The sequence below is a fragment of the Pseudochaenichthys georgianus genome, chromosome 1 (genome assembly GCF_902827115.2).
Source record: "Pseudochaenichthys georgianus chromosome 1, fPseGeo1.2, whole genome shotgun sequence".
Classification (NCBI taxonomy): Eukaryota; Metazoa; Chordata; class Actinopteri; order Perciformes; family Channichthyidae; genus Pseudochaenichthys; species Pseudochaenichthys georgianus.
In genome coordinates, this window is record NC_047503.1 from 15,819,881 (window position 1) to 15,830,184 (window position 10,304).

General features: G+C 43.8%; 1 protein-coding gene across 1 annotated transcript; it reads right to left on the reverse strand.

The window, feature by feature from the left end:
- Nucleotides 1–3,006: 3,006 nt before the first annotated feature.
- On the reverse strand, nucleotides 3,007–9,822 carry LOC117454699 (germ cell-specific gene 1-like protein). The gene is made up of 5 exons (XM_034093832.1): nucleotides 9,388–9,822; nucleotides 7,251–7,298; nucleotides 5,245–5,397; nucleotides 4,816–4,927; nucleotides 3,007–4,190 (listed from the first exon to the last, which is right to left on the reverse strand). Exons 1-5 carry the CDS (start codon nucleotides 9,674–9,676, stop codon nucleotides 3,896–3,898), a joined length of 897 nt encoding a protein of 298 aa, XP_033949723.1. The 5' UTR covers nucleotides 9,677–9,822; the 3' UTR covers nucleotides 3,007–3,895.
- Nucleotides 9,823–10,304: the final 482 nt, after the last annotated feature.

Below are 10,304 nucleotides of genomic sequence, written 5' to 3' on the forward strand. Positions count from 1 at the left end.
GTTATGAATACAGAGTACTCCCCTTTGGTCTGTCTCTCAGTCCAAGGGTGTTTGTACGACGTACGGAAGCCGCGATAGTCCCGTTGAGACAACAGGGCATTCGCCTGGCGACCTACCTGGATGACTGGCTGCTTCTCGCACAGTCGGAGCAGGAGGCTGTTACGCAGACAAATGTCCTCGTTAAGCACCTGCTCAACCTGGGTTTCATAATAAATACAGAGAAGAGCACGTTGTGCCCCGCGCAGACTATACTCTTCCTGGGTTTACGCCTGAACTCGGTGCCCTTTTCAGCTCGCTTGTCAGCGGAAAGAGTGAAAGCTTTCAGAGCTTGTCTTGCTCTTTTCCAGCTGCACAAACATGTTCTCTTCAGATCATGCCTGCGATTGCTGGGGCTCATGGCGTCAGCCATCCTGGTCGTACGACTGGGACGCTTACGGCCCGTCTACACTACAGCGTCGACAGCGTCGACAGTGTCGAAAACTCCAATCTGCCCATTCACTTTCAATGGGGTGACGTCACGTTGTCTCGCTTTTTCGCTGAACTGAATTGTGGGTAGCAGAGCGGTCCGTCTCCGCCGTCTCCGAACATTGTTCAACTTCTGACGCCGGAGACGTCGGAGTAGCCAGCGCCAGCCAATCAAATCCCATTTCTGAAAATCTGACAGCTGAAGCCGTAGCCAATCAAACCGCGTCTAAGCTGGGAGAGATATCCCGCCGTTCATTTCTATATTTCAAAAAAAGTTGGAGGAGAAACTAACTATCGCCGTAGCAATCACCCAGTTTTGTATGACCAGACCCTCTTCACCTACCGGGATACAAACCGGAGGAACCAGGCATGGAGGGAGGTGGCAGAGACAGTGGGTGAAACTGGTAGGTTTTCGCCTGTTTGGGGAGTTTATATATATATTGCTCCCATAAAATCCCCGGGGTTTTTTGCTTTGTATGTCGGGGGCGGGAGATTCATGTGATTGGTTGTTGGTCGTGTTGCTTGAATAAAATCCCCAAGCTCCAGACACGCCCAGCTCCAAGCTTTTTTTGAAGCTGTAGTGTGGATGCTCCGTTACACATGAGGGAGTTTCAGCGCTGGGTGGCCGCCCTAAAACTAAACCCAGCGCGTCATGGCGCGCGGAGAGTGATGGTTACTGTGAAATGCGTAATGGCACTGCGCCACTGGCTGCACCCGACTTTTCTAGTACTAGGTGTGCCCATGGGTGCTGTCCTTTCACGGAAAGTGGTCACCACGGACGCATGTCTGACAGGTTGGGGAGGTATTTATGAAGGTCGCCCGGTAAGGGGTCTCTGGAGCAGAGACCTCGAGCGGGCGCACATAAATTACCTGGAGCTTTTAGCGGTGTTTCTCACCCTAAGACGCTTTCTGCCTTTCCTCAGGGGACATCACGTCCTCGTGAGGATAGACAATACGACCACAATATCGTATATTAACCGCCAAGGGGGTTTGCGTTCTCTCCAGTTACACACACTGGCGCGCAAACTTATCCTATGGAGCGGTAGACGTCTCCTCTCTCTGAGAGCGACGCACGTACCGGGAGTGATGAACCTCGGGGCAGATCTGCTGTCCAGAGGTGCACCACTTTATGCAGACTGGACTCTACATCCAAGGATTGTGAGCCAGCTGTGGGTGCGTTACGGCAAAGCCGCGGTGGATCTGTTCGCATCGATATACAAAGCTCAGTGTCAGCTGTTCTTTTCGATGCAGGATCTGAATGCACCGTTAGGCTTGGATGCACTCGCGCACGATTGGCCCCCGGGCCTTCTGTACGCATTTCCACCCCTGGCTCTGATACCTCCAACTCTGGCCAGAGTGAGAGAGCAACGCCACACACTTATTCTGATAGCTCCACACTGGCCAGCTATGTACTGACTAGCGGAGATATATCAGCTGGCAGCAGCCATGGCAGCTCCCACTACGCAGGGACATACTGTCCCAAGCGGGGGGGGCGATCTTTCACCCACATCCAGAGCGCTTGGCTCTATGGGCCTGGCCCATGAGTGGTACCATAATCGGGGGTGCTTTGTCATAATGACCAAGCCCCCTGTGTCCTGGGCTATCCCTTACAAGGGCAAGCCTGTTACTAAGCAACGGCTCTCCCACTGTTTGTGGAAGCAATTGCTGTGGGGCCCGTACGAGTCAGAGCTCGCAGGCACCCTCGGGTTCGCGAGTTTCTCTTGACTTGCATCCTGGGCTCTGTCCAGGATGTCTCCCATCCAAGACATTGGTGCAAGCGGCGAGCTGGTCCTCGCCACTCACTTTTGTCCGCCTTTTAACAGTCTGGATGTTCTACTCCCAGTTTTGACTCAAGCAGTGCTGGGCACCTGGTTGAGTCGGAGCCCTACCTGTTAAAGTTCTGGTCGGTTTGGTGATTTTCGAGATAAGCTCGTCTGGCAATACGGGAGCTACAATTTCCCATAGTGAGACATCGAACGGAGTGTTATGAATGAGAACTATAGGTTACTTACGTAACCCCAGTCTCAGAGTAACATGAAGTGAGATGTCTCACCAGACGGCCCTCCTTGCTATGGTGAAGCGAGAAGAGGTGCTTATTTTGAATGACGCATGCGTTGTGGCGCAAGCTACTTATAGGGGGTGAATTCCCTGACACTGACGTCAAGATCACCAGCCAATCAGGATTGGCGTAATGAGATTGATGCTTCTGTTTGCTCCGCGATGAGGCGCATCCCATAGTGAGACATCTCACTTCATGTTACTCTTAGAACTGGGGTTACGTAAGTCACCTATAGTTACATAGTGATGTTCCTATTTTTAGGAAGTAAACAAAGAAGTCCAATGGAGGCGTTTCAGGCAGGGGGGGAGTATGGGGGAGAGAAACTCCTTCTGGAACGAACTTAGGGATTTTAGCCTTTGCTGTTGTCGTTTACATGCAGAAAAACTATAGAGCACACAACAGGAAAGGGTAAACCAATACAAGCATAATAGGGTTTCTTTAATGATGCAAACAAAGATCCCTCCCCCTTACAGTTATTATGAACAGGGAAACCTACTGGGAACAAAACAGTTTGGTGCCAGGCTGTAAACATTTTTATTTTTGCTGTAAAGTTGTGCATTTCGACATTGGGGCTTAGGGGATTGACGTGCTGTTGGAACCAGCCTAAAGTGGCCATCACTGCAGTTTTTTGGCACCTCACCCTAGAAAAGCATACTTCACATTTTCATTTTAGAGGAAAGAAGAAACATCATCTTTAATGCGATTAGCTCATGTCCGTTTTTTCCAGTGTATCAGCTGGTTAGAATCTCCCATGACCCCTATTCCACCACGACAATTTCCGTGGCAGGGCTAATGGGGCTAGCTCCAATGAACCCTTTTGGCCCCTCGTCATGACATCCTCGTTTACTTTGCTGCTCTTCCCAGCAACACCAGGGAAAAAAACTAAATGCTGGACCTCGCTGAGGACAGCTCATTTTGTTCTTATACTTACAAGGCTAGGTTCACTAGCAAGCACAAGTTTTCCAACAACTTTCTACTCTTCGTGGTACTTGCCATGAACTGCTGTTGCTCACGTACATTTTGTCCCAGACTCTGAGGTAAAGGTCCAATGTATACTGCTTTATGCTCTTGGTGCTGTCCAGGCAAATAGTTGGTACCCTAGTTCAACCAATTTACGCAGCCGAGAGCCAGCACCTCTGCAGTGGAAACACAACAAAATGGTTCGCAAACGGACATCGGCTCAGAACCATTCCTGGAACTGCCTCAAGGAAAAGGGGTGACTTCCAATGTCAACAACACACCCACAATTAAGGCAGTGTTAAAAAGAGTGGAGCTAATGATACAGCCTGAAATCCTCCAAAGTGTTTTCCACCTGAACGATAACAACTCTTCCATCTATCAAGTTATCACCACTGATCTTTCCTGTCCCGCTCAGCACTGCTCCTCCCCCAAAGATCCTGCAATGTCACTCAGGTCCAGAGAGTCCGCAGGTATGGGAGTTTTCCTGCTGCTTTTCAGAGACTGGCTGGGATAAACCTCCACGGATTTTGAGATAGATTGCATGGAGCGTTCGCGGTAATATCCAAAAGCTTCCCGTGCGTTCTCTTCACGGATGCTTTGCTCAAAGGTCTTGCGCTTGTGCCTGAACTCGATGACTGTCTTGGTGTAGGAGTTGAGGGTGGTGACTGATGCGCCCATGCAGCAGGTAAAGGACGCCCAGGCCATGCTGAAAAATATATATATATCACTTAGTAATTCAGCACAAGTAGTGACTGGTGTTGGATGTTATGATTAAAAAAGGGGAACACCCATGTAGAGACAAAATTCAAAATTGCATTTGGATAATTTTTTTCTCAATATTTTTTGTTTGCGGAGATTAGTGTTAAGCACATTGAAGTATTTTTCATTCTCCTCAAGCATGCTGGGCCACATGAGAGATCAGACAATCACATCATTGCCTCATGTACTTCATGCGTGTTGGTTAATGCCAACAAAAGGTCTTGAATTGTTTCGCTTCTGCAAACGATTTTTCAGCATACTGTGCATATTGTGAAATATCATCTCCTTATGCAATTCCAATCAGGCATGCATTGGAGCTTTGCACACCAAAGCCTAATCCTACCATAACATGAGAGCTTCGGGATTGTTTTCATTAGAAACAGTGATGCTAAGGAGAGGTGACAGCAGAGATGCAACAAACTATTTGGGGCTGCTACGTCCAGAAGGGAATCGCTCATCTGGCCTCTTACCGGCTGATTCAAATCAACTTTATTTATAAAACAGAGCTTTATATGATATGATGGATGATGATGGTGTGAGTACAATCTTTGAGTTTGAGTGTGGAGTCATACCAAAAGGACCAGCCGTACACCCAGTTGTAGGGTCTCCAGTCGGGGGGGCCGAGGCTGACAGTGACCTGGAACACCTGTGTGTACATCACATGAGCCACCATGCCCAGAAGACCTGAAACAATAAAGAAAAAATGTGGTTAGCTAGAAATATAAGTATAAAAAAATAATTCTTCAGAAACAGGATGGTAAGCTTCAACAAGTTTTGAACTAGAGTAAAACCTTCTCATGAAATATGCAAATATGTAAACAAGATAATGTAATGTCCATTGATTGCCTTAAATTATTGAATTCATGCCCTACTTTCTACACAATGCTTATCTTTTATCAAGTTTTGGCTAATGGAATGTCAAACTCTTGACTATAGCTCCAAAAAGCAATAAAAACAAGTGCTGAAAGCCTCTTTGTTCATTCAAAATAAAACCTGACTACCTGAGAGCACAGTGAAGATGGCAGCGAAGGCGTTGAGCTTGAGTCCATCGATGACGTTGCTGGAGTGGACCAGGTCTAAACACATGAGGCTGAAGCCCACCAGCAGCAGGACGATGTACAACATCTCAGAAACCAGCGACAGCCACAGCATCCCTGCAAAGGGGGGACATATTTGATTACGATAACATTTTAATCATTGTGTTATGTAACGTACAGTTTATTTACAGCAAGTCACAATAAGTCCAAAGTCTTTCATGTGATGGAACCACATGTCTGAATGTCCTTTGACTTTCTCAAGAATCAATCAACAGGTGTATTGCTGAGGATCAAAGGAAGACATTAAAACACAGAATACTCTAAAATGTTAAAGAACTGATTCACTCCATCTCATTCTTCAGAATTATTCTCTGTTTGATTGAGTTATTCTTTCCCAAAATGCTGTCCTATGGTGCAAAGTTAGACAATTTTTATAAGTGGGGCTTTTATTGTGAAAGATAAGAACAGTAGGAGTTGATTTGGCCTTTTGGGGGTGCGGGGTGCTGCCTGAGCGGGGGGGGCATTGGGATGTATATTTTTTAAATAGGGTCAAAAACACTAAACTCACAACTTAAAATGAAAGTGTTTAGTTTATTTAATAAAAGAGCACATGTTCAATGGGAAAAGTGACAGTAGATATAGATTAGTTGCAATTTGGTGCTATAAATATTGATACCATTTTTATTTTTTTATTATAATTTTCTTTTTTTTTTTAAACACCTTGAATTTCAGGGGGGGCGCAGCGCCCCTCCAAGACAATGGTAGGGGAAACACTGAATGTGATGTGACGCTAATTTCGCACACAGCATTGGTTGATGCCTTTATTCACAGTGTGAATGCTTGAAAAATCTACTTTTTCCCAGACATTTCTTTTGCTCTTTCCTCTTGAAATATCTGCTTTAAACAGCAAGGAACAGCATGTTGGGCTCAGCTTACTCTCCATTCATGAACAGATCAGGAAGAGACCAGACATACTGGAGACCTTTAGTAGAAATTTGGAGACATATTTACTCAACATTTTCTTGACGGCCACGTTCATCTGGTTGACATTATTATTTACACACATTGAACTGAATTATTTTAGTATCTTCTGATTCAATCACTTGCAATACAGGATATGACATTTTCTCAGATAGCAAAGTTGAACATCCTTATCCTTATCCTTACTAAACTTAATTGTTATTAATGTTTGATAATACACCTTTACAAATTGATCGAATTGATAAACAAATATACAGGTCACTTCTAGAGTTCCAGATTTGCCTTCAGGGAGTATACTGAAATCATCTATATATAATTATCTGGTAATTATCACAAACATATAGAAGCCCATGAAGGATTTCATTGGTTTGAAAATGTAAACTTATTATTTTCACACATGTACAGTATGTTTTGTTTGAGTAAAATGCTAATTGAATAAAAATGCAATAAAGAAATTTGGATAATTTTTTCGCAAGGTTTGTTCTCGGCAGTATTCATGTATCATTTTGAAAGTTCTATTCCACTGTACATTGGACAATACTAATAAAATACTTATTCAAATTTGGAAACTAAGGTGCATTACATCACCGTAACCGTATTTTCCATGTATACAAGCAATAGCTTATTTAAGTAAAACAATTGAATAGTATAACTGTTCAAAAATAACATTGGAATTTCACATTCAATTTACATAATCCATACTTTAAAAATGTGTAATTAAAAAAGATATACATTTAGAAAATTGGGCTATATTGCAATCACATTTTCAATTGTACATGATCATTTTAATAAAGTCACTGAAGCGACATATAGTTGGAAAGAAATGTCAACCAATCTCCTTCTTTGCCCATAGCCATGTCTGTTAAGAATCAGTGAGGATGACTTGAGAATACAATAAACCTTTCAGGCTGCGTTTCAACATTTTAACAACACTTGGGATTGTTGGAGAACTTCTGATCATGGTTTATGATGATGAGCAGTGGACTCACCTTTCTCTGATGCAGGGGCCAAGTCGATGAAGCTTCTGCACATCTCACCTGAAGCAGAACAAAAATATTGTCGTGACTTCGCACATCATGATAGCAGTAGCTTCTCATATTGAATTCACTATGTGGCAGTTCAGATATTTGTGATTAACCTGTTTCTGGAAGTTCAGAGGGGGCATGTTCTGGATTAAACAAAAGATAAAGGCTCTTAGTACTGAACTGATACAGGCCTCAGTCCTCTTAATCTGTCCAGGTGTGTATCTCTGGATCGGTTTAGACAAAGCATGCACCATGACGCCTGATGATCACACCGCTACAGCAAGGTCAGAGTTCATAAATTCAAAAATGAATGAACAGGATGTTGAATAAGAGACATATGTCAGAAATGCAGCTGCTTTCGGGCACCTAATTCTGTGTCACCAGCTGGTGTGTTGGCAACCTTTACTCAACATCTGGATCTATCCTCTTGTATTTGGCCCATTTTGCATTGAGTTACAATGACAAAATAGCATCGATTACGATTACTATTTGGACACCATTAAAAAAATGATATACCTAGATATAATGAAACCCTTTTTCAAATGAACAAATACAATGTAAAAAAAGACCCATTCCTGCAGATGTGACGTTTTCCCTCGTCATCTGTCGAGCGGGGCGCGTAGCTGCATTTTTTCTAAGTGGAACACTTTAGGTAGAAAGATTTTGGCAACAGCTGTTTTGAGGAAAAACTCATCAAGGCTGCTGTTACATAATCCTTATTAACTCAAGCCGGTGCTCCCCCTCCCCTCCATCGTACAGCCACTTGATGAGATAGACATGTGCTAGGAATTCTTAAATTATCTCAATAGGTGCTTTATTTCTAGTCTTGAACAATATCAACATATGGATTGTTAGCACATTTTTTATTGAATTGAAGATGAATGCTGGGAGATATTTTACACAAGTTGCAGTGTTGCTGTTATGTTTGTTACCTTCAGTGACACGTCCTTGAGCCCTTAGTTAAATTACTTTACACCAACGTCACCATATTCCTTCAACAGTAGAGATAAGGCTTGTGAACACATCATTTACTGGTTTTCCCCCCGTTGGATTAAGCGGCTAAGCAATCACATGCCAACACGATCAAGTGTTCCACTTAAATCCTAGATCTGAGTACAATACTGAAGAGTGAGAATCATCCTTTTCTCCTTTAAAAAAAGAAACTTCATTCTGAAACTCCTCTGTGCCTCTCTTGCTCTGCATTACCAAATAAACAGATACTCAGGCTAGATCCCTGCAATTAGATAAGTAGTCTGATATAAATGGAAGAAGCGATTATCCCTACATTTTTATGAAAGGGAATACGTAAAAGAGAGAGCTGAATTTAGAGCTGCATTATTACAAATAAGTGAGTTAAAATGACAAATGAAATGATGATTTCCAACAACAACAAAAAAGGTGAACATATATATATTTTGGTTTGTGTTTTAAAATGTGAATGAGGTTAAGTAGGCTCAGACAATAATCTGATGATGACAAAATAATCTACTCTGTCAGAATAAAAATAAAACATAGGGGAAAGGAGCAAGTGAAATGTGAGGGTGATGGGGTGCAATGTTTTAATATTTTTTGTAGGTTAAAGGTGGGGTAGGTAAGTTTCAGAAACCGGCTCGAGATACACTTTTTGTTATATTCCATGGAATGCTCTTAACATCCGATAGCAATGAATATCTTAAGTGCTTTGTAAAAAAATCCATAAAAAAATGTCATCTGTAGAAGCCGTAATACTGTAAAAAGTACAACCAATGGATGGCCTACCTGCCTGTCAGCCTGCCATCGGGGCACACATTTATCTCGTGCCCTCATTGGTCATGTGCGCGTTCGTGTGTGTTAGGACATGGATATAAGTCTCTTAAACGTATTTTTTGTTTATCTAATTAATCCCTCCCAATTATTACACACACACACACACACACACACACACACACACACACACACACACACACACACACACACACACACACACACACACACACACACACACACACACACACACACACACACACACACACACACACACACACACACACACACACACACACACACACACACACACACACACACACACACACACACACACACACACACCTTCTACTCTTACTTTCATCGTGGATGTTCTCCTCGCAGGAGTACCAGATGCCGGTGTGGAACTGTCTGAAGAGGAAGCGGTCGTCCCCGGTCTCCCAGCTGTACACCACCTTGTTCGGGTCCGTCTCGTTCACTCCGTAGTCTATGCACTGGTGAGTCCGCAGTTTGCTGCACTTTGGCTTGGGGACTCTCTGGGTCCCCACGCACCAGTACGTCGTTATAAACGCGGTAATGGAGAAGAAAAGGGCGAAGAAGTTCAAGCTGACCGACAGGAGGCTCCTGCACCTGCGAGTCGTCTTCATTGTCCGTGAGAGGGATGGGGCGGCGCGCGGAGGTGCGAAAAGTTCATGGGTGCTGGCTAATTGTTTCCAAACACACCTGGTGGAGAAGTAGGTCTACAGGTCCCAATTGGCATAGTGAGCAAGCAACTCCATGGATGCTGAGGAGACCGAAGGCATGCACACACTGAATCAGCTGTGTGTCAAAGTGTCACACTCGAGGAAGTGTTTTCCTTTGGCTGGCCCGCGCGCGTCCGGCCCATAGGAATCCACGTTGTTAAAGGATTTGACGCTGCATTGCATCAAGTGGGATTTTCTAATGATGCAGATGCACTTTCTCTCCCCTCACTGTCTCTCTGTCAATATGATGCATTTCCTCCCTTGTGGGTGACAGTCTATTCTCACAACTTCAGACTGCTATTATCCTATTCACGACAAAAGCTACCACGTTATATTACTGTATATTTATTTATTACATATGTATGTACTTATTTACTTATTATATTACCAGAGCTGGAGGAAGTGCAATTATTATTTAAGTTAAAAGTATCAGTGTAAAGAAATACAAGTCAGTGTTTCCCATACCATTGTCTTGTAGAGGCGCTGCGCCCCGCCAACGGAACCCCACGCCCCCCCTGAAATTCAAGGTGCT